Genomic DNA, 26,427 nt, shown 5'->3' on the forward strand with positions numbered 1-26,427 from the left:
GTCACAGTGACATATATAGATTTATCCTCGATATGCCACATGGGTTTCCTAAACAGCGGCCTTAATGCAACAATGCCCTAGTATTTCACAGTAATGGGAAGTTATGAGCCACAGGATGTGGGAATCTGTTGTGTGCACTTTTGTATTTTACTGGAGCTATGCAATAAAAAGCACTGACCCATGAGGCCGAGTATGCTTGATGCTTCCAATATAATTTACCATACCAAGTGGCCGGATCAGAGTGGTCTGCTTGCCTAACGGTGTTGCATGACCCTCTCTGAAATTTTCAGTTACGTGTTTCAAAGTAGAAGAAATAAAGCTAAATTTATCAAATATTTGTAAAACATTGCAACATTTCACTGTTGTAGATAATAAAGAAAGGTGGGGAAAATAATATATCAAAAGAGAACAAAGGTTCCTTATTTGGAAATGTTAAGACATCACAATCTAAAATAATATAATACGTGCAAGTGAGCAAGATGATGATGCTTCCTGAATATGCTAAATATTACCCGTTAATAGGGACCAAAAGCAAATTATATACATGCTTTTTTTGCAAGTGTCGAAACCTTTCTGAAAAGAGGTTGAAAAAACTTGAATTAATATTGTTTGTTTGAATACATGAACTTTAGAGTTGACGATAAAAAAAAACATGGATTATGTTAATCTATTGTACATTTAAACAATGTAGTTGAGAGAGAAAGGGAATAATCTGCACTTTCATGCATTACTAACATTGATAACATATTCCTCGCAGGAAATGCATTTTTAATTATTGAGAGCTGATAAAAACATGTATCATCACAGTTGAAGTGCAGGTGTACATTATGACATTATATAAAGGTTCTGATATTTTCCTTTTACAATGGCTGCATTAGCACGTAAGGCTTTACGTGACTCAGAGACTGCCATTCAACAGGGCTCTTTGGTAAAATCCACAGGTGGATTCCATTTAAACTGATGTCAGTAAAAGATGGACTCCGGTGTGAAAATAGTTCCGAATAACACCTTGGAGATGGTCAAACATTAATCAAGTTGAGAAGAAATGTAAAATTGTCACAAATCATCTTTGCAAAGTCCACTAAATTCCACTGATCATTATATGACTGCAATGATGTACATGTATGTATGTATCCATTAAATTACATTATACAGAATGTCCAACATTTACCATTTAAATTACAGTAAAACATGTAGTTTCAAACTAAACATGAAAAACAAAGATATGTTTGTGGGATCTAACCAGAATTGTTTGTGTGTGTGATGAGGACTATGAGACGCTGCCGAAAGACCCCTTCAACCTGAGAAACTAGCCACTCTAAGCAAATGAAAGAAATGATAACAATGTTAATTTTATATTAGGTGCCAATGCTGTCTGAGTCCTGTTGCAGTAAGCAGTTTCTCATATTGTGTAGGGGAGCTGTGAGGACACTGCCTTCAGGGCTGCAATATACAGATAGGGAAGGCAACAGTGAATAATCCATTATAGCACAGAGCAGCATTTGCTACATCAATTTATCCTTTTAACTTCTGAAAATGGAGAACAGCCCACACTGCTGCATTGTGTACTGTTGGCTTCTGACCCAATCCAAGGTGTGGGCCAGAACTCGGGGTAGAATCACACAATCTAGAGTATGCCTGAAAAACAGGGTCTTACTCGGCCTTGATGTACGCCCCCTCTCTGCTCCCTGGCTGTCAATTCAAGGCCTAAAATTCCAGGGAGCTGTACCAGGAAAAAAGGAGCCTTAAATCATGTCTGATTGCAAGTACTGCCACATCAGTGACCCATGGCATTATCTCCGTTGCTTTCTGTGTGGACAAATATAGGCATGAATCATACTTTCAGCTGCTGGATGAAGCTGGGCTGAGAGAGCGAATAAAATAAAACATACACAAATGTATAGCTTAGAGAGGAGCATACTTTCAAATAAACAAACATATTGTGTTGTGAATTAGAATTAACATAAAACAATTGATGAATGATTTATGGGAATGAAAGTATCAGGTAGGAAAGACAGAATAACAAATGGAAACAAAACACAAGTACTGGAAGATTAATGTATTTATCATAGTACTCTATTTAAAATACATTTTACAGGGGGTCGTTGACTGACAACGACAATTGGTTCCGAGGGTTTTGTCGTATGCTGACTCTGTGAGATGAGGGCGGTCGTAAAGTCGAACTGTCGCTTGTACTTTAGCTTTAAATAAGCTGCAGGAGTTAAGAACTAAATGAAAGGTTTCCACAGCTCACAGTCTGACACAGTGCACATGTATGTTGATTAATGCATTATGCTCTAGTAGATAAGCCTCATAAGGGCATGTGTATAATATTTAATGAGTTTTTGCGCATCTATTCAGGATGCCTCCTGAACGCCTCCCTGGTGAGGTGTTCAGGGCATGTCCCACCGGGAGGAGACCACGGGGAAGACCCAGGACACGCTGGAGAGACTATGTCTCTCGGCTGGCCTGGGAACGCCTCAGGATCCCCCTGGAAGAGCTAGAGGAAGTGGCCGGGGAGCGGGAAGTCTGGGCTTCCCTGCTTAGGCTGCTGCCCCCGCGACCCGGCCCCGGATAAGCGGTTGAAAATGGATGGATGGATGGAGTTTTTGCGACATCAATTGTTATAATTCTTTCATGAAAAATCTGATTCGTACAATCAGACAGATGCATTTGCATTTGGCACACACAAAAATGCTAGATGTGGCAAAAATGAAACAAATTTAAAACTCATGTATGCAAATAGTTATGTATACATTCTCTTTATATGATGGAATGGCAGTTATTTCATGGTTCAGGCTTTAGGTTCAGGGTCTTGACAAATTGGCCAACACAATGATTAGGAGACAAACCTTTCCTACTGAAACAAGCACGTTCAGGTGTCTGACTTGATCTGTGCGTCACTTCATTGCAAACTATGTGAAAAAGAACCTGACAGTGAACCTGGTGAACAAACACCCAAAACACATTGCTGCTTGACCTGACAGGAAAGATTCAACGTTTTTAGAGACATTATAAAGTAATGTTTGGATATTTTTTATTTTATATAGACATAGAAATAGGGCGCAGTGGTAAGCACTGTTGCCTCACAGCGAGATGGTCGCGGGTTCGTCTCCGGCTTGTGGCCATTCTGTGAGGAGTTTGCATGTTCTCCCCGTGTCTGCGTGGGTTCTCTCCGGGTTCTCCGGCTTCCTCCCACCTCCAAAGACATGCAGCCTAGGCTGATTGGTGACACTAAATTGCCCGTAGGTGTGAGTGTGTGTGTGGCTGGTTGTCTGTCTCCGTGTTGCGCTGCGATGAACTGGCGGCTTGTCCAGGGTGTCCCCTGCCTCTCGTCCATTGACTGCTGGGATTGGCTCCAGCTTGGCCCGCGACCCGATAGCGGAATAAGCGGTTAGAAAATGGAATGAAACATAGAAATAGGCTGAGGCACTCTACAATTAATGTTGCCATTCAAATCTGGAGCGAGCAAGCTCTTATGAGGATAAGATGCAAACTGCTGGTTTTAGTGTGTGAAGGTTATGTGGTACTACCTGCTTGGAAAGAGAAAGAAAAATGTGTGCCAGTTGAGAGTTATCACAGGAAACAATCAAATAGGTATTCCAGTCAACCTTTTCAAAGGTCACACTCCTATCCCATGGATTCAAATCTCAATGGAAAAAAAAGCTTATCAAAGCAATTTTACAAAGCCATCCACCCAACCAATGGGAAGGAAGCAGGTTATGTTTATTATTATATTATACTTTACCTTCTTCATATAAGATAAAGAATAGTGATGAAACAAATCATCGAGCAGCATTCATAATCAATATCTTGAAAGGCTGACATAATATCTGATCAGTTTTACATTCTAGTAACGATGCTAGGTCTAAACTGATAATGACTGGGTTGTTTCTAGGAGTAACACAAATGTTCCTCTGAGGGTATTCCTTATTTCACCTGTGACGTGACTGAAAACACGTTTTAAACCCATGGCAGGAGCTGCATCAGTGGAACAGTCAGAGATAGAATAAATGCTGAGGAACACAGACAATTAAACACTAACTTTGGACATCCAAATTTCACTGCATGCAAAAGGAGCCTGAGCGGTCTTTCCAGTCCAAAGTGCCCCCATCATGCACAAATCAATTCAAGCTATAATGCACTTCACAGTAAAGGCACTTTTTTTTTTACTTGGGTATGCTCTACGACTAGGAAGGCTCCGCTCCTTCTAACAGTGATGGTCTGTCAGTTGCATGTACGTGATTCATTTTGTATCTCTAAGAGAGGAATATGCATTGACTTTATATGAACACACTAAACCAAATTATGTTCTCTATAAATGGTTTATGGCCACACTTCAATGGGTGCAAGAAAGTTTTATTATTAGCTGGCGGTTGTTGGTTGGCAGGATGGAGAAAGAATGGGGGGGAATGCAAGCACAAAACAGTCAGTGTGGGAAAGGAGCTTGACAGTCAGGGCAATTTATCATTCTGTCAAACTTCACTGACTGCTGCAGCAGAACTTCAACGGTGCACAATATCGCCAAGCCCACCCCCAAACTGGCTGAGGGTTGAGGAAAGCATGACCGACAAAGATAACTTGAGCCATTAGCCATTGCACCTGCTTGGCCTCACGTCAACGGAAGTGATAACGCCTGTATTCTCAAATAGCAAAACTATTGTGGAGGATATGTAATAATACCATCAGTACAGTCTGTATGAGATCAACAAAAAACTGAATTGAAGATTAACCTCAAACTTGCAATGATGTAATTTTTTACTTCATACATCATCATTTATCTTGAACTTTAACTAGATTTTTGCTTTAACTTTAACTCTGTATCAGTCATCAGTCTACAAAATTACTTGCAATGTGCATTGGGCCCGAGCATTTGAATTAAAAAGCAAACAAATCAAGAAAAGGTATTTCTTCCAGTCTTATCAACACATCACTGATGAATATTCAGTTTTGACAAAAACGAGTACATGCCTGTTACTATACATTTTCTTTGTTGGCAATACATGTGTTTATCTATGTGCATCAAAAAACATTGCCTATAAGCTGTGTAACCTTTAAAAAAAACTTAATTGGAAAGTTATATTTGAAAATGTGTAATAGAAAAAAAACAAAGGTGTGAACATATTTGAACAATAGTTTCATATCTATTTAATCAGTTATTATTAAATTGTACTTTCAGTTTCATAATGTTCTTAAATGGAGCATTACTGTTTACTCCTTGCAACAAATAACCTCTTCATTTTCTTAAAATCCTGAAAAATGTGCTTCTTTTGTCGATGTGTCTTGATAACTACTGAGTATTTCCGTTAGTGGCTGCAGGTCTCCGTATATTCACATATGACTGCACACGCACGTTGCCTCAGCACTAGCTCGAGCAGACTGATCTCCATATCTAACAGATTTAATGAATTCCATCGATATGCAATAACCCATTACAATGTTTCAGTTGTGCCATGTCCTTTGGACAGTTCACTCTTACCACAATAACCCACTGCGGGATCCCATGGCAAATGGTTTCTTTTCTGATGTGCTCAGAGACAGTCTGTGATTACATTTAGTCCGGGACCCTTTTCATTGGACCATCGTATCCTTTTTTCCATGGCACACTTCAAAGAGTGGACACTTCAAAGTACAATGAGTGACTGCCACTCGGAGTCGGAGGATGGCTCTTTTGATCATCTTTTGGAAACTCCCAATGAGGGCGAGTGCAAGAGAGGAGCATTTTGACAGCCATAAGATAAATGCAGTCCTCCTCACAAGTTATCAGATAAGCTAAGCAGGCTCTAATCCATTAATATGAAAATGAGGGAGAGCTCAAAGTGGCTGGGTGGGGGCTTTGTAGCAACTGTTAATGCTGTGGAATGAGTTTTCAAAGGGAGGATTCAGCATTCAAACTGCTGACAGATTGCACTCTGACTAGAAGCTACCTAAATAAATTACATTGACAACAATAGAGATATTCTCCATTAATGCACTTTAAATGATCAATTAGAAAGTGCCAAGGCAAGCCAGTGTTCTCGCTGGAGACATGAGACATCCTCAATACTCAACAGGTTTGTTATTGCAAAATGGGCTCTGATGAAACATGAACTACTGCCTTATGCCTATGGCAGAAAACAAGGGTATCTTTTGTTGTTCAACTTGCTTGAAGTGTCTCCTTTTAAAATGCCAAAGTACAACATTTGAAGAGATTGACAGATTATGGGTGATGATACTTTAAAAGATAATGGTTATCTTATTTTTGATATGGTTGGTGAATTTACATGTTTACATGCTCACATCTAATGTGCATGCTTTCTGTCTCTGTCTACAGTATACCAATGGATGGATGGATGGATGGAGCAGAGAAAAATATATATAAAGTATATGGGTATCAAATCATCACCAATTTCATCACACCTTCTTTCACAAATCCATCCAAACCTCCATCTCTAGTTCCAGCCCGCCAATCTTCCCTTCTGTCCCTCTGTCTTCCACATACTGACCGATCCTCTGTTGTCTCTGGTCTATCACCTATTGATCCTGTCGATGCCTCCTCATTTCCTCTCTCTATGTATTCATTCCTCCATCCAGTAGCATAGGTTTACGAGATGTTAGGTGAACTCACCTAATGGGGTTATGTGTCTCCAGGAAATGGTTGGCTCAGGTTTCCCACTGGCTGTACAGATGAGTGACACATTGCCGCCCTCGTTCACCGTGAAATCGGAAGAAATGTCATATATTTTGGGAGGAACTGGAAAAGAGAGTTGAAAATACATAAACAAGGTTAGCATTTGAAATGTACAACATATAGTTCATATAGTAGATGAAACACATACTTCACTGAAATGACCCTAATGAGGCAAAGTGTATGTAGCGTATATCCAATAATATTTGTGTCTTGTTAAATAAAATGTTTGATAAAGTAGCTTGCTCAGATATCTCAAAATTAAAGCATCACTAACACAATTAATATGCATCAATTTTAATTCAATTCAACACACTCTAAGTGCCGACACAAGTTATCCCATATAGCACAGACCCAGACATTGGTCTTCAATTTACAGTCTCAAAGAGCAAGAATAACCTGTCTGATCAATGATTAAACTGCTGCCTGTTACTATGTTTAATATTTCATGACAGTGCTTGGAACAGTTAGTCCCATCAACAAAGGTCTCGATTGGCTCAGTTGCTTGAAACATCTATTCATAGGAACAAAGCAAAACATTTTTAAATCACATACCAAATGGATGCAATCTGGCAGTGATTCATGGGTCTGCTAGAGGGTTATACTTTGGGCTATAGGGTAGCTGTGTATATATATAAAAAAAAGTACATTTGCAATAAAACAAAGCTATAAAAGGTATCCCATCAGCACTCACTGCTGGACAACATGTACCACCATAATGCAAAATGCTTCTGGGCAATCCTGGTGGAGGTCTGCCGTTTCAGGTTTCTACATGCTGCTCAGACATACACAGACACACACGTGGTCATCCACAACGACATGTCGACACATTCAATACCCCCGCACATGTGTGCAGACACAGGGATGTGCATGCAATCAGCAAGATCTCAATCACTCGGGGAGCTTGTCATGCAGTGGGCTGTGTCATAAAGTCATAACCTTACAGTTGCCATGGGATTCAAGATCTCTAATCCATCCTGCCCACCAGAAAATTGAGCTGAAAAGGTGAATTCAATTATTTTAGGTTCCGTTTCTGGGGTAACGTGTTCTCATTTGTCATTGAACTCGGTTCTCACCAATACAGAGGATGCTGATACAGTATGAACATACAGTATGAAAATGAAAATTACACTATTAAGTGACAGTTTAATTAGTTTAAGGATGACTTTAATCTCATGATCTTGTCTTCTGTCTATCATCTATCTTCTATCTATCACAAATCATGTTTGTGTAAGGGAAAGAGGGAAAAAATCTCATAACATTGTCAGTGTTAAGATAATGACTTCTTGGACAGGAATGCAAGACTTAATATAATATTGATAAACCCAAACAATAAAGATGCGAGTAACATGGAAAAGCCCATGAAAGTTGAACTAAAACCAGAATTGTAAAGTTGACACAGTGTTATTATGAATATACTATCACAAAACATGACATTGCAACACTCCAGTTTTTTATTTCATTTTTTATATGATCTTACACCCCTTGTATTGACCCAGTCTCAACCTACCAAAGATATGAGGGACTGCACAAGAAAACATTCTCCTCACAGGCATTTTGTTTTCTGGGGGAACAGGAATCATTTTGATCAACAGATCTTGATCTAAATGAGATGAAAGTGACGGACCTTCACTTTCAGAGGACCAGAGGCAATGTTGAATCTAGGTTATTGCTTGTCAAACTGCAGTGTTTACTTGCTGTAGGGCCCCACTGTTGACAAATCTCTTCAATGTCTGATAGCACAAAATGGAAAATGTTGGGGATGTCTACTGATCCTATCTCTCTCCATGGCAGGGACTGAGAGGTTTTCAAAGTTCAGATGAAGAGCCTTCAGTTGCTCAGCTCTGATCCATGGCTGAGATGTTTCACTGTATAACGGTGTCTGCTCCATGAAAGAATAAATAACAAGCACAGGAAGCAGAATAAAGGATCAATAATCAGTGGTGGCTGCTCGTCATTCAAGGAGGGGAAGCTCCTTTTTTTCCGGCCTACATCATAAATGTGTTATTTCTATGTAAATTCTACCCTGGCTGGAGCTGTTGTGCGAGGTTACTGTGAGTGTGATCGTGACCGGGGGAGAAGCTCCGCAGCTGCCGTTGCTCGTTGTGGTAAGAAACAGAAGAGACAGAAGAGAGTCGCCAAACACAACACTCGTCGTTCTTAACAACTAGTGAGTGTTCTCCTCCGGGTTGTTCCTCCTGAGCACCCTCAGGAAGTGGAGTCGCTGCTGGGCCTTCTTCACCACCGCCGCAGTGTTAGAAGACCAGGACATACATAGAGTACAGGAGCGGACTCAGTACACATCCTTGTGGGGAGCCGGTGTTGAGTGTGAGTGTATCATCAGCAATGACGATGTTCTTCTGAATATCACACTGTTGTGGGTCATTAGGATTTTGGTGCAACCAAGTTGCGTTCTACACATCCAACCATTTGTTTGCTACAACGTATATCGATATTTCTAATGCAATAAAAAAACCTAAATTGTTACAGTTACTGTTTAAACTTTCAGGTCTTGTAAACTATCAAATACTATCTAATAGTAAATTTTAATGTGAGGGGAATATAGTGACAAGTACATATTACTGAAAACAAGACTGGAAGTTGGTACTTTGTTCAAGCATGCTAAAAAAGATTGTGTTCTGGTCAGAGGGGCAAATTATTCACAGTAATGGAGAGCCCTGTGATGAAAAATCTTTCAGACCTTGCTGTGAAAATTGGTTGCAAATTTCTTAGTTGGCATATTACCTTGAAAGCCTGGAAAGCCCATTACTATCATTTTTGTGGGGCTGCTTCTTTTGGAGTGTCCCACATTATACCATAACCTCCACTTCATGAAGCACGAGAGCCAGTCTTGACTGTGTACCTACCTATGACAGCATGATATTAGAAGTCATGCATACACACAGCGTTTTGTTTCTTTACACGCTAATTCATTATCAATGTTACGATTGTCATGTTTGGCCATTCATCTCTAATTTCCCTCCTCAGTCCCTGCAGGAGGCATTGATAACGAGCTGCTTCAGCTGATCTTCTGAGTGGCATCATTGCCTGACTTGCAGTCTCCTTCGGTGAAAAAGTGCACCTCAAATGATGCCTCCTTGAATTAAGGAACTGTTTACAGCTCCACTACATAAATGCACTGGGTTTCTACTGCTACTTTGAAAATTCTGACAGGCCATCTCCAGGACGACTTCTGCTAATTTGCAGGACACTATTACTGGTTTAAACCAACTGCCATCCAGCTTTCCAATTAGAACAAAAAGGGAGAGCTCAGCAACCTGTTGTAATGGAAAGCAGAAAGGATGTTCCTAAGGGCTTACTTCCATGCTGTTTAATCAGAAGTTTAAACTTGAACTGGTTGACCAGCCTAAAAGTCCAAAATAAATACAGCATATATTAGAGCCACGTGACGCCATCCAAAATCGCATTATCTAATAACACTGTGAAATCAGATTGGGACAGTTATATGTTATTAATATTCATTTCAGATGTTAAACCTTTTTAATAAAAGATTTGACTCAGAATAAATGACATTTCAGTGCATATTTGCATCACTATGTTTTTCAAATGTTTACTGTAAAGTTAGGCCTTAACTCAAAGCTAACTGGGGACAGCAGAGGCAGGGAATACTAATGATGTGTTTGACATAGCACCTTAGTAGCATTAATGAAATAGTCCTACTTCTTGTGTTTGACAGAATATTTGTTATTCACCATTAATGGAAATTTGTGACTATTGTCCATAAATCTCCATACACTCGACGTCTCACGCAAACCAAGCAGCGTTCGTCTTGCAAAGTGTACAAAAATAATTATGCTTCAGAATTCAGCAATGTCTCCTGAATCAAAATTCTGACCATTATTTTAAGCAACCCAAAGCACAAATGTAACACCTTCTGGTCCATTTTGAAGTCCACAATACACTTAGTTTTAGAAATGGCTCTCTCTACAATTCTACATTAATAGAATTAGAATGCATTGAACTTGCGTTATTCTGGAGACAACTAGTGAGGGTAGCAACTTGATTTGACTCGTCAATTAATCAACTAATTCCACCTTCATTTGCTGTAATTCAAATCCTCTGTTGTCTACCATCCATCGTCCTACAGAAATTAAAAGGCTGATGATTACTGATCTGAGGACATCAACAACAAGTTGCAATTTGAAATTGGATTAGAAGCAGATTTGAGTTTCGCTTTTGCGGATAAACCAGTAAACCAGAGATATTTGAAATGATCCCTGCAATTTCATAAATGCCTACTCTAAATTTCCTAAATTGCAGGTTGTTAAACATGATACTGATACGGGCAGATGATAATTTACCTGTAAACATGCCTGTGTGCTTAAGGCATAATATACAGCTCAATAATGAGACCGTTTCCATACAGCTATTCCTTAAGGTTTACATCTTTTTCCTCACTACAGGCAGCAAAATCTAACAAAATTCCAGTCCGTTAATGAGGTGGCAGACACAGAAACGCAACATCAACAGTGACTGATTGCATTACTCAAAGGGATTGCCTCCATTTGCACTCTCATAAAGCAGGCACACATAATTAATTGCACTTAAATTCGGGAATAGTTAACTGAAGTAGAAATAGAAATCTGTAGTTATTTGGATGGTTATTTGACAAAACATTTGACCCTATGGATTCAAGGCGTGATTGTGAAGTGTTCTTACAGTCAAGGCACAATATTTGATACTTGATACAATACTTCCAATATCACCTGCAGCTCTCTCATAGTGTTATTAAACATATCAATCTCAATCACCCCCCCCCCCTCAAAAAAGACACAACCACATGCCAAAAATAAAAAGCAATAAAGTGTTGAGGAAAAACAAAGATGTTTTCTTTTCCTTCCATTTTATTTGAGCCCAGCAGCAAAGAAAGGAGGTGGACTAAGTGCTGGAATAGCAGGGACAAGACATAAAACCTCATCAACCGGCTGTGTTTGGCATCTTCATATTCTCAGATCTCCTTATGGCTTAGATGTTAGATAGATTAATACAGAATTGAGATATGGGGAGTTGGAGCAGACAGTAAATGGCTAAAGACACAAATACACTCTCAGCAAGAGCGCATTAGCTGATGAACATTATTCTATAATGGCATCATTGGAAAAGATGAATCCAGTGATTTTCCCTATTAATGTACTGCAGAAATTAGCCTCAGGGTCCAATGGCAGTGTGTGATAGTGTGGGGACAGTAAAGTATGATGATATGGTGTGTCTGCAATTGCTATACTTGATAAAAATAAATAACAAAATCTGCATTTGACGCAGGATTTCTCTGTGGTGGTTATTTGTGCATGTGAAATGAGGTTGTTATTCTTGTTGCATTACTGTAATGCGTGTCAACACAACAACGGATCAATGTAAAAGCACCTGGTATACTTTTATCCCAGATTAATCTATGCTGATAACTATAACTGCAATCCAAGATAAACTGGGCATGTCCGATACATGTCCGATACTCTAGCAACAATTGTTACCATATGGCAGTTCATGGCTATGGTGATTGATCCCACTTGCTTCTTTAAATAAGTCAGATTTGTAGATATTGAGCTGATCAGGGTGATGAACTCTCAAGATAATTAAACGATTCATTATTGGGCATGCAGGAAACTCCCGGAATTTCCCGGTTGTAGATAGCTTTTTTCACATTTCACAAACCTAGAAATGCCACTGTATTTCCAGTTGTGATTTACCATTCATTTATGATAATATTCCTGTCAAGACCTAATGGTCCAAAAATAATACACTTCCAAAAATGTCATGACTGATACATAAGAAGAACGATTTCCCCTGAGGTTAACGATGCATAAAGTGTGATAGTATAGAGCTTGTTTCCAATTCCAAGCCCTTCTTGGGAATTCATAAATTAGGGGAAATCAATTGAAAATGAACTTTTCAGAAAACCTTGTGAGGTAATTAATCTTCAATGGGAGAACATGTAATTCACAGATAAGCTACCAACTGCTTATTGAAATTGCTTCTAATTTATTCACACCAATCAGTATGTTTCAGCTTCAGCATATGATAAACAACTCTGTGTGTGTGTGTGTGTGTGTATGTGTGTGTACGTGCGTGAGAAAGAGAATGTGAGTGGATGTGCATGTGTGAACTGGAGACTGGTGTGAGGATGCCAAGCACACCCTCCATCTGTCACTTGCCCTGATTCCATGCTAAAGGTCAGAGGTCACACTTTGAAATCCAGGTCATGATTAATGTAGAGCGATTTGCTGGCAGCTAGCAGACAAATACTGCATCTTAAGGAAGGTGGGAGATTGGATTTGGTCTTTAATGGCTATTCGCTATCAGTTTGCTATGTATTAAATATGGCTTGTAGTACCACTGTCAATAAATTTAATGGTAGTCCAAACTCTTAAGAAGAAGAAAGTAAATCATGTTCTCTCTTTTACATTAATTACATCCAATATTTCCTGTTTATATTGCGGACAAGAACATGAATGAATTAATAATAAATAATAACATGCTATTCTTCATTTGTGCCCTCAAATATATATTTCATTTTTGCAGCAGTAACATTGATAGATTCTATTGCGTGGCATACATGTGTGATGCCGTCTTCATCCACGCTCTCGCCTAAAACATGTGTAAGTAACGTAGATCACCTCGTAGACAAGAAGCATTTTGAGGATGATTTTGTGAATGATGAAGTTTGGTGGAATCAGGGTCTACACACACTGTCCTCAAGCTTTCCCTTCCTCCCTCTCTTGATTTATGTCTCTCATTGCCGAGTCATATTAATTCCATGATAAATAGCACTGGCTGCCAAATAATTCAAGGCTGAAGTGCTGAAGAGGATTAGTAATTCTCAGAATGTGCCTGTGTGTGTGTGTGCACCCACAAACAATAAAGGTGTGTGCATGCAGCATTAGTTGTGTTGTGTGTCTACTGCCACATCCTCTGATGGCACCCACTATTGAATGCTTCACAAATCCGCCCTGTGGGCTGGCAGACGAAGATTTGGACTGAACAACATGGAGGACATTTCCCTGTAATAACAGGGACATTTGTGCCCACTAAGGGTTTTCTAAGGGCCAAATTCATGACTCTTCAATAAGTTACTCATCATTAAAAACCCTGAGCTTCCACTTTGCAGAAAACACGTCAATTCTTGCTACTTCTTAAATAGTGTTGATGTAGATTGCTGAATGTTCAAATTATGAGTGATACAGAACATCAGTGACTTCACTAATTCCCTTTAAACGTGCCTGTTTTTCACTTTGCTTGTTTTTTATGTCTTTGTTAATGCGAGTTCAAGACTAAAAATATGAGATAGCATAAAGATGACAACTGGATTCTCAAACAATGCAGGAGGGCTTTTGCAACTGGTGCTTTCCACAGTTGAAAAACAGCAACGCACAGTGTTGGAGGAAATCTCCCTCTTCCCCTTAATTGCGCTTTGGGAATGAGGTGAGTTTCAGGGAAGAGAAAGCTCGACAGCACCCCACTGGTGCTGGTGGTCAGTCTACATTCCGTGTGATGCATGCAGTAGTGCTGTAGGGCCAGGAAGAGTAGCCTGTGATATTTATCTGCCCAATTAAGGCCAGTGTATCTCCGAAATGCCTGCCAAAACTTCAACCACGACAAATCTGTTTCACAGCTAACCCCACTGTTGAAAGGTGTATTGTATATTAAACCATGCCTGGAGGAGAAGTGAGATAACTTTGGTCTCTGTTTCATTTACATCTCTGTAAACCATCTATTTAGTGTCAAAGAAGTCAGGAACTAACACCACTGTTGGAGGGAAAATGCAAAAATGTTGTTTCCAAAAAAATCTGTGTGTCCACAGTTGAGCCAAAGTTGATATACAAATAAAAGGATTGGATTAAAGAATGAAAAAAAAAAGCTTCCAAAGTGTTGCACATGCACATGTTATTCGTTCAACTATTATAAAGACATTACAAAGTCTAGCAGGATGAATACTTTTGTGTGGGCAATTAATATTTGTAGAGTAATAAAAAAAACACATTTGACTGAAGCAATATCAGGGCTACTTTTCCTTATAAATTACCTCCTCCAAGGAGGTTATGATTTCGCTTGCGTTGGTTTGTCTTTCTGTTTGTTTGCTTGACTTTTAACAAGATAACTCAAACGGTTCTCGACAGATTTTGATGACATTTTCAGGAAATTTTGGGGATCCTCCCGGGAACAGTTGATTAGATTTTGGTGATGATACAGAAGAGATCCTGTATTCCGGATCACTTTGAAATTTTCAGTAACATTGAAGTCAATGGAGCTTCAAAATGTGTTTCTATATATCTTATTATCGAACAATGTTTATGGAATTTGATGCAGTCATGTATGGTGGTGACCTCGATCTCACCACAGAGAAAATTAGCATCTATTGAAATTTAGCCAAAGAAGGTGGGGTGTGGTTAATGTTTGGCATTGACTTTAATACTGAACTCCACGTTTGATTACTCACATGGATAAAGCTGATCTCCTTCCACCATTTCAAGTGAAAGTTAAGCTCATTGGCTGCTGTTTCACCTGTTGAAACTTGAACTACTTTTTCATGGCCTCCACAAACCAGTCAAGTCACAGTTTATCCATGTCTGCCAAATATGTTTATGGTTAATAAATAAAAACAGATTAAATAAGATTCAAATAGGGACTATTTTTTTAAAGGCCTTACAGTAGGCTAATAGTGTGTAAACAGGGGCCAAGTTCAACCATTATTTTAGAAACTACTATTAACAATGATTCTGGAATGACATCAACAAAATGGCTGACCTGAAAGTTGCCTTCCATTTCTTTATTCCACTGGCAATGTTTTACAGCCCAACAAATTATTTTATATCTTGTAATTAGACATCTGTGCGTGTTTACTTGTGCAACTATGGCAAGCCGTGTCTCACCAAATACTTATGTCCTGTCAGAAACAGTGAGTGACAATAGAGATGCTTTTATGCAGCTAATTAAACCAATGTCATCCAAAAAGACAGGATGTAGAGAATATGTGGAAAAAGGAAATGATAATTTAAGTGGGACAGCGTCCAAGGAAATTTTCAGGGACTAAGTCTACATGTTCTGCCTTGGAACTACCTCATTTCTGTAATCTGAAGCTCATTTTGACTTACAATTGTAAACAAGCATTTCAAAGTACAGAGAGCACAAACACATCACTCCGCTAGTTGCTGAGTAAAGTGGGTCCAGAATTGTCACACACAGAGAATCAAGCTTTCCATAATGGATGAATATGAAATTATGAAAATTGCGACAGATTAAACTGAGGTGGCTAAACAAAATTTGATAGAGCAAATGTGCAGCAGTGGCATTGCATAGATAAAAATGTGAAGATGACAATGCGAAAGCTTCTTTCCACACATGTTGTAGCTGTTCCTGCTCTGTAGAGAGACGTGAGTGGCTGACCTTTGGCCTCACTCATTGTAATTAACATGGCTAATATCAGCTATTTCCATGATGAGGTCTCACATTCATGCACAAACACACAATCCCCACACACATGTGAATGAAGATGCACACTTATAATGAGGAAGGAAGGTGCTTACAAACACATAAAAGAGGGCATTAATGCATAGCGACTAAAATAGGGATTAAAAAAACATCCCCACAATAACACACACACACAGAAATTACAATGATTAGTCTCTAGCTAAGTCTCAGGAGCCATGAAGGCAAATCCGTTCCTTCAGATGCACTCATTCTCTGTACACATTATATTTAATATCAATGGCAGTCATGTTATTTTAATGCATTATTATTCCCCTGCGACTCTTGGTACTTGATACTCCAGCGGAGGACTGTAACACCAATTTATATCCTCCTCAAAACTCTTAGCTCACATACAATTGTGACGAGCTATTGCTTTAAGGATGTGAAATACCCAAAAGAGGGAAAGCTCAACATCATAATCTCTGTTCCTTAATATTAGATAAAATATGATTAAATTCATGGAGTGTATCGGTGAAAGTAAATTAAATATTGTAGCCATTCCTCCGGTGCCGACTCGCTTGATAAGTGTGGGCAACGGGTTTTCTTTGTAGATCTACTCAAATCCATATTAATGACCAAAGTATTTTCATTACAAACATGATTATGCGTATTTGAAAATGTTAACCCTTTGAAGTACTACATCACAGTGATCATCATCACTGAAGCATCGCAGGAAGACTAACATGAGTTTCTTTTTAAGATAAACTGCATCACATCTACTTTGTGCATTTCATTTCTGCAGTATTATTAGTACCATGCTGGGAACAGGCACTTTGTAATTGCAAAAATGGATTCAAATGGCAATTTGTCAGCAATATTCCTCTGAATGCATTTTTGAGTTCAGTTATGTGCTTTCTCTGCTGAAAGCTGAAAACGCATTACCGATGCCGGTTACCAGTGAAGGGAAGCGTGCCCCTTTCCCCCCGCGCACTGTGACAAGCTATTTTTAGATGAGAGGTGCTGTGCATATATAATACAGTATCACATCTACAATCTTAATTAACAGAGGAAGGAAAAGAATTGTGGCTGCGGAGAAGGACGATCATGTGATGTGCGGAAGGGTGGGTTGGGCATGATACCGATCTCTCATTCCTCTGTATCCTACATCTGATATGGTCAGGATAGACTGTAAATAGGTCAGCACATGCATGCTGGAGATTAGGATATGCAGGCAAAGACTGGGCATCTATTAGAATATTAAATCAGCTGGGCTGATGGGAACTAAGAGTTCTGGTCATGGTTGTTAAGGTTGAGAGTGATGTCACTGATATTGCAGTCTTGCTCACTAGGATGCATCCAGCCCCGGGGCAAAACCCATTCAGTTTAATCTTGCTAAGTCAAGTCTCAAAGGAAGGGTTTAACCGCTCAGCAATTACCTGTGCCAAATGTACCTGGACCCCCTCAGTCATTCAAAAGACCCTGATGACTTTTAACTGGGATTATGTGAGGGACACATTTAGGCACTTAAAAATCTGGAGTTATGCAGTGAGATAAAATATCAGTGGCATTCTGTCTTTGCATGATTGTACACAATTAAGATGGTTTCTTTGTACCTGCTGGTATAACTCACTTACAGTGTTCCTAGTGTATTATATTATTTAGTCACAATCAACATAGGGAGCTTAACATTTTCTTTACACTGTGACACAAGCGAAGGCTGCAGCTTTTTGTTGACGTGACTCAGAGGTTTAATGCCAGTCCCATAATATCTTAAATCCCACAATGTCTAATTTTTTGAGGTGATGCACAACAGTAGAAGAGGGCTAAATGTCACACAGCGATTAAATGATTCTCCCGAGATGAGTATGGAGTCACAGCCATTTCTAGCCTCTAATCCCTGCTGCAGAGACATGTGATTTACGAGTTAGAGCGTGCCGGTAACTAGAGACTCCTGTTGCTGTAAAGCTGTGGTAAACGTTCATGTAAGAAGAAACTCCCATGGGTTTTAATTTTTCATAAAAAAAACAACAACAACCTAGACAATTTCCTGTGTTATAAAAACTTCAGTGGATTCCCCAGATTAGAACCTTAAAAATCCTGATCATGAATATATGGAACAAAATGCTGTTCATATTTCCATCTTCATTATGGTTTTAATGCTGGCCTTCCCTAAATAAAACCAATGTTATCATACTGGCAAGATGTGTACTGGTAAATGGATAGACAAAACCCAATATAAGGCAGCCTGAATGGCATAGATATTTAAGATAAACATAGGATTTGTTTGCAAGATCAGCTGGTCAAGGACCCTGACATCCTAACATGCACCTAAAATGAGTTGAGACCCACAGCACACTCCCATAAATATTCAGTAATCCCTTCTTGCTCCCATTTTCTGTGTTACTCCTCACTGTGCACTGTCTAGCAACAGCAAAAGTGCCAAAAATCAAAAACCATGAAATCCCTTTTACTTCAACTGTAGCATTCATGTTGCAGCATTAATAAATGTTGCATGCCTGGACTGAAAACCCCGGATTAAAGTGGCTGTTTATTTTCCCTTAGCAAGTCTTGCCTTTCATTTCAGCAGATGAAAGAAAGTATGCTCTGAGAAGTTTCTGCAACATGACAGAGCTGCTCCCCTGCTGCATCTCATCGGTAATGAAATCCCTTCTGTTACCCTTGAGTGGGCTTAAGCATGTGTACACAAGTATCGCACAGTGACAGGTAATTATTCACAACACAGAGTTTTTACAAAGTAAATAAAAAAGAGCACAATATGGTGTAAAGTTGCGGAGATGCCGTAACAGTGCGTGCACCCCCCACCACACACACACACAGGCACACACAAACACCGTGGCCATGAATAGAATTTCGAAATTTCACAACGATGTCAATGAACCACATTTTAATTACCTCGAGCAGCCTGTTAGAGACACGACTGCAGGCACCTATCAGCTGGAGTCATTTTGATCTGCCAGCAGCTCACAGATACCGAACACAGCTCTGACTCAACCGCTGCCTCATGACTCACTATGAGCAGATGCACCTGATGCTGTCCTAATACATTTAACAAGTCATACATGTTTCTATACTTTTAATGGTTGCTACTCAATAAATTCATTTGTGAACTTGTATGTTGTAATGTATTATGTAATCACCTTACAATAGTGATCAAATCACTTTTTTTGGTCATATTTTTATGTTTGGGTAAAAGTCAGAGTCCTATTCAGGAATGAATTGGAGCACAGATAGGGTCTGTTCTGGCAAGGGGAGTGAAAGAGTTAATGGACATGTCTGGAGCACAATGAATGAACCATAGGTGCATGTTATAATGTTTCCTGAAAATTTCATCAATATCTGTCCAGAACATTTTGAATTGTCTTGCTAACGGATGGACGCACATGACCTCCATCTCAACAGAGGTAAAAATATAATGCTAGCAAACAGAATTATTTACTTGCATTTATTCACGAGAGCGTTATAGCACAATGATCACCAACAATCAGCATGAGGAGGCTCTCTCTCTCTTTCTCTTTTTCTTTCTCTCTTTCTCTCTCTTTTTCTTTCTCTCTCTCTCTCTCTCTGTCCCATTATTTCCCTGTTGATTCGCTTCTGTGTCTCTGCAGATTGCGCTATTTGAGGAGAGGGAGGCTGTGTAGGTGCAATTAGGGCAAAAAGTTCTATTTACAACCATGAAAAGCCAGCAGACAAACAAAACAAAAACAAACAAGCTAAAAAATCCAATAAAATAAAATTGCAGTAACAGCAGCCAATGTGACAAGAACAAAAATCACACAGCCCTGCTTGACCTGAATACTTTATCTCTCTACTTTAAAAAACTCCATCTGATTCACAATGCATCCAAAACAGGGAAAACAAAGAGCGGAGAGCCGCAGAGAGCACCACTCGTGCAAAATAGCCTAATTGAAAAATGATCTGATTGCTGTAATTTAAAAGTTTAATAGAACTCATAATGTGTCAAAAATAAGGAGACATTCAACGTTAAATAAAAGCAATCAGTTAAGGAGGTTAAGAGCGCTCATACCAACTGCATTACTAACATTACATAACACTACTTTGCTTTACTTTTGCACAGAAACCTGTTTTAAAGTGTGTCGGATTCAGGGATCCGTGGGCCTTAATCACTATTACTTATTATTACCAACTCAGCTGCAATGTAAAATACTCTCTGTTTTTGTTTACAAGCATCGCCAACGATTTTCTCCACTCGCATCAAGACACTCCTGCTGACAAAAACAATCTACTAATTAGCGTGTTAAGCCGGTTCAACATTATGGCTCCGAGAACATACCTATCAGGAAGGCTGGGCATCACAAAACATATTATACAGCCAACAGCTGGCACATTAGCTTTGGTTTGATTGTGACCATATGGTCAATGGGGTGATGCTGCCATGACCCAAAACAACACTGATATGATTCCAGCTACAAAATGTTGTGCAGGAAGTCAACATCTACAAAATCATGATGATCCTGCAGCATCATGACTGCATGTTAAGCAGCTGAACGCAGTTCACCACGTGAATAACAGCATAATGTCTCCACAAAATGCCTCGAAAGCAGAGGCAAAGTGACTGAGCTGCAGAAGCCCTGCTCGGTGCCAGCTGAAAGCTATTTATTAGAAGTTACAATGATGCGTAGGTTCTCAGTCATCCAGGTCATCTGGATCAGCCATCTATCAGCAACAGAAAGTGACCCAAAAAAATGTACAAACTTAGATGGATGTAAGTGTGAACGGCACAACATTTTAGTGTAGGGAGTACCGGTGCATGGAGAATAACAGGAACATTTTGACATATCCTAATTAGTTCAGAAGCGGTTCTAACTGGTCCACAACCGATCCACTGATTAAAGTCAGCATGGGGGCCAGCACTGAATGAATCAATCTATTTCAGTTAATGATTGTTTTCTAACACAGTTGCTCTTGACCATTCACAATAAACAAGGGGAAAAAAAGAAGAAATGCAAAAGAAGGTTTGTTAAACGGTGGACCGTTCAGGATCGGGACTGTGCCTGCAAAGCACTGTGGTGTCTGACGAGTTAGCAATCGCAATGCATTTATATTTCAGTCCTGTAGACGGCTTGCGTCGTCACAAACAGACATCATGTAAGGCAGTATGCATCCAGGGTTTTAATAAATGATGTGTTCAAAGTGGAGAGAAGTGTAATTCTGAGACCTTGATGTGGGTCACAGGCAACCAGCCACGACACCGCTCAGGTTTATATACAGTGCAATAAGATGGATACTGATAGGATAGTATGCATCTTAGAAAATGTAGAACAGCAAAATGGCATTATGTTTATTCTCTCAATAACAGCTGGACTTATTTTACCAGGTCAGAATGTAAGAAGCAATACACGCATTTATGGTTTTGAGCAAATTAAACACATCGCACATATGATCACACCCCTGAAATATACTACATACACTCATAATGGCTACACCAGCTGGATAACTGCTTACACGTTCCCATTTCTCACAGCTTGCATTCAAACAAAAACAGCGTGTCTGACCCTTAACTGTTCCATTAATACTACGCTGCCTGTGTGAAGGTTTGCACATTCCAACAATATGTTATTTTTGAAATTAATCCCAACCACTTAAAAAAGAAAAATACTGTATGCCTACTATAACATTCCAGTGAATGCTTACCAGTAAATGCAGACTATCACAACATATGGTGTAGTAAACAATGGAAACCAAAACATAAGGGGGAAAAAAATTGTTTTGTCAAACATTATACTCATATTTATATTTAGATCTAAACATAGCTGAGAGCTTGCATTAGTTTATTAAAGACAGAGCACATGGCACTCGGAAGATGGAATTTCGGTAGAGCTGTTTTCCTAATCCACAGTGTTGAAGAATCAGTATTCAAACTCAGTCACAAATATAATTTCACCATGTAGGAATTGGACAAAGTTTCCAATTACATCTATGTGTCTGGAGCAGTCTATCTAAAATGTCCCCTAAAACCCAACAATACCTACCGACCATGTTAAACACTGATATCCTCAATATAAAACCCAATTTGGACAGTCTCTACAGGGTTCAATGGTAATTTTATTTTGTTAAAGGTAGACATTGTCAACTTTAACACCTGATATAAAATCCAGTGACATCCTATGCAAGATTTGAGAAACCTAACAATCACATATCATTTTGTTTCCTGCAGTGACCCCCACCCCCCCCACAGAGGATTGATTAAAGCTATGTACAGAGTCTGCCCCAAGTCATTTGAACTGACACACTTCTATCTTTTGCACCACAGCCTCCAGGCTGTGCCTTACACTGTCAATTTATCTCTGCTGAAATTATGTTTTTTGTTCTATTTCATTCCCTTCCACTCCTGAGTAAAAGAGAATAGCATACATTTTTAAGGCACAGATGCCGCCAGATACACCTGTGACCATTGAGTGCGTGGACAGCAAACATATTTGGAGTCACTGCGGAAATCATGTTGGCTAAATGGTCTTTGTAATGTGCAACACTGTGGCTGTTAGATAAAAAAAACAGCAGCGCTCTAAAATCAAACATGAAAACACAAAGAAAGTAAACACAAAACATCAGAGAACAGAAAACTGAAATCTATCAGGAACTCCATTGCTATTGATTGCTGCTAATTATTAAGCAGTTACACATAAACACTTATAGACACACACACACACACAAATACAAGACCTGTACGCACCTTTTACAATAAGGTTGAGGAGCTTTGGCCGTGGGTTGCGCTCGCTCTGAATTGAGCATGTGTACTGGCCGTCGTCAGTTATGTCCACTTTCTGTATCTGAAGGCTGTATTCGTGTTTGTCTCCAACGCTGGACACGATGGACACACGTGGGTCGCCAGACCACTTGTCATTTCCTGCAAATATGATGCTTGAGCGGTTCAGCCAGGCACCTTTAGAGATCCCATCCAACAGGTAGCACCTACAAGAAGAAAGAAAACTTGCATCTGAGAAAATGTGCACGGTCTGAAAAGAAGCGAGTAAAATAGACGTTACAGTCAGCTTGACGATTTAATACCACTTTAGCCATGACAGGCGTATCCTTAATTTCACTTACTAATGAATCTTTCCCTCTCCAGCAATGTTAGCTGTCAGTGAAAGATTGTGTTTACAAGTTCTCCAAATAAATGAATACAATCAATCACTGTCTTACATTTCATGTATCTCATATAAACTGCATCTCCACTGCCTTATATGGAATATTTGAAGCAAGAACACAGACCAGAGACATGTTTCCAGAAAGTAAGCCAGTGAGGGTGACTCAGTCTGCTGTGGCAGATATCAAACTCTATTTGCCAATATTAGCCAGAACCATTAGTAACAGTGCAAATTGTTGCTCTGTTAATGAATCAACAATGACATTTTGTATTGTATTATTTTAATCTACAATTTAAATATCACGGGTCAATCCAATGGCTAGTTCTGAACTGGCATGTTCAGAACTAGCCATTTAAAAACCAGCGACTTGGAGTCGCTATCATACTTGCGTTTCAATGGCACCAAACCGGATTTGCCTTTCATTTATCTGCAAAGTGACAAGCAGGGCAGCTAAATTGTCTTGCAATGAATAATGACTCTAGCGAGAGAAGGGAAATGATTTAAAGTGAAAAGTTACTCGCAACAAATAAGCGAGAAAATTATTAGTGAATCTCTGATGATTGCAGACAAAACCAGTTGATACTATTCAGGTAGTGTGTTGTTAGATGCAGGTTGTAGGGTGACAATTACCACTACAATCTTATCACAATAATTAAAACATGGATCTGTTTTATTATTTTTATTTTTTCATCACAGCATTGAGTTTAAGTTCAAATGGTTTGATATCCAAGACAAGTATGTAACACTAATACCAGACATATGATGAGTTCCCAGGTCGTTCCTGTTCAGGGGGACAGCAACAGAGTAAGTAGAGATCCTGGTGAAATTTACTTCAGCTATTCTACGCTTCATCTAGAGTGAGATACTATTGGAGTTAGCAGTTAATGTAAGCATCATGAAAACAACACCAACAAGCATGTTGAAATTGATGCACTCAAGGTGACAGCAACTTCTGGTCTGTTTTAAAAGACTGCATGTTTTAAATGGTGACCTTTTAAACCCATGATGTTGAAAGAACATTTTGATTTTGAAAGGGCAATTGTGGGTGTGAAAACAGAGAAATCAATAGCAGCTACACTGGAGAAAACATGATTTATGGTTGCCTTGTTATTCAAGGATGTCATTATGAAAGCCCATCAAAATCTTTCAAATCTAGTGGCCGTTGGATTCAAAAAACATGTTGCATTAAATTTCAAGCCATAAACTGGCACCCGGCAGTGTAAAATTATTAGTCACTAAGGTAACAAGCCACGATGAGCTAAAGCCGTTTCTCTCACAGTCAGATAGTACACTTTAAATTATCTTTCTTTTGGTCATTTCAATATCTTCGTACAAGTAATAGAATTAGAAGATTTAAAATTCTGGGAGCTAAATGTGCATTATTTTAAGGCCATCAATCTACTCTTATATAAAAATAATAATTTCCTAACATGTGCAATGCTTTTAAAGTGAAACAGGAAAGGAGTTAAACTACCCTTGAGCTTCCTCCAGTAAATCTTACCTTAGGGCCAGGAACGCTCCAGCTCAGGTGGTCAGTTAGAGAACAAACTTACAGATCTATGGGTTCTCCAAAGATTGCTTTTGTAGTTTTTATTACTATTCACTCTCCATCGCTCAACACTTGTTTGTTCTAATGCCTCTTGGGCAGCACCCTCTCTAAAGGGAACCCAGCCTGGACCAGGCCTTTGTCCCACACCTCCTTTCCTGACAGACACATTCTTGGCGTAGAGTAAAGAGCTTCGTGGTTAGTGCCAAACTGATTTCCTCGGTGGCTTCAGTGCTGATTCTGGCCGTCTGCATGGCGTGTTGACAACAGCTAAAGAGCCAAACTTGATTGCCTCTGTTACTCCTCATCATTGCACCATTTGCCACAGAGTTTGATGTGATTTTGTACGTCTAAACAAGTATATAAATTATTTGTTAAACAACTTCTCTCTGACACTGGTGTACACTTGGGCCTTATTTCTCATTCCACCCACCTGTCAGCCATGCTCGTGCCTTAGCTTGCTGCTATCATTGACTGGGGCTGTCAGATGATATATGAGCTGGTCTCATCTGCTGCTGACTTCTTTCTATCCACAGGTTGATGTTATATGGACCTGTTCGGCTAACCATCACTGCTCAGGCTTTAAAAATTGTTAAGGTCGCCATACTTCATTACATGAAAGTAATTAGAAGCATATAGGATATCCAATATTTTCAAATGCATTTATTTTTTATAATGGGCAGCATTGTGGCACAGTGGATAGTGCTGCTTCCTCCCAGCAAGAAGGTACTGGGTTTCAAATCCTTTCTGTGAGGAGCTTGTATGTTCTCCCCGTGTCCGCGTGGGTTTTCTCCGGGTTCTCTGGTTTCCTTCTACTTCCAAAAAACATGGTGAATTGATTACTCCAAATTGTCCGCAGTGTATGAGTCAGCAACTCCTGGGACCAACAAAGTGGAAAAAGCGGCTGTAGATGAGATAATTGAGGTCGTTATCTACAAGGCAATGGATGGATAAGAAATATTCGAGTTATCAAAAGTACTTCAAAGTCTGATTTAGACAGACACAGATCTGCTGATTTTAAACACCAGGCGTTTTATTACATAGCATGAAGAAAACAGGGATCTATCCTCGGATCTCTTAGTTGGTTGTTTTGCCAAGTATTATTTGGAAGTTACGATAAAGCCATGTAAGCAACTAGGTCCTTCTTCTGTCACATTCCCTTTGTTCATGCCCTCGACCAGGCATAGCTATACAGAAATAATAACACCTAAGGTGGGCTTTGCTTTCATCAGGCCTCTTCTCAAAAAGCACACCAGGATGCAGACTTCCTGTGGAGTATACAAAGCTACGGTAATTATTCCACAGACCTCAGTGCACCCACTTTGCAGCTTTGACACCTGAAACATGCACTAATTAATACCTTTATTTATCCCTGCTTCTGCAATTGACTGCAGACAAATCAGAGCGTTTTTTTTCCGTGTTTTGGCTGACAAATAACAAAGTTTGATTCAAATCCTGTAATTATGCTCAGTGTGAAAAAAGGGAAGCGATAAGCTGGTATTAAAGCACCTCCCAAAGATTGTAAAAAAAAGATGACAAACCATTAATTAAAATATGGCAGTTAATAAAAGAAACAGATTGCAATCTGTTCAGACAACCCCATTCAAGTTCTTTGATCGAATGCCAGGCTTACCACTGGGGCGTCGTTCTGACCCAGATTG

The 26,427-nt window shown here is 39.4% G+C and overlaps 1 protein-coding gene across 1 annotated transcript in view; it reads right to left on the reverse strand.

The window, feature by feature from the left end:
• Positions 1-26,427, reverse strand: part of LOC137914152 (neuronal growth regulator 1-like) — a 101,744-nt gene that overhangs the window by 43,116 nt on the left and 32,201 nt on the right. Inside the window, exons 2-3 of the mRNA XM_068757758.1 lie at positions 22,806-23,044; positions 6,608-6,733 (exon numbers count right to left, since the gene is read on the reverse strand). Of these exons, the coding sequence (XP_068613859.1) occupies positions 6,608-6,733; positions 22,806-23,044 (365 nt within the window). The remainder of the gene's footprint in view (positions 1-6,607; positions 6,734-22,805; positions 23,045-26,427) is intronic.

This window comes from Brachionichthys hirsutus, unplaced genomic scaffold (genome assembly GCF_040956055.1).
Source record: "Brachionichthys hirsutus isolate HB-005 unplaced genomic scaffold, CSIRO-AGI_Bhir_v1 contig_1051, whole genome shotgun sequence".
Lineage (NCBI taxonomy): Eukaryota > Metazoa > Chordata > Actinopteri > Lophiiformes > Brachionichthyidae > Brachionichthys > Brachionichthys hirsutus.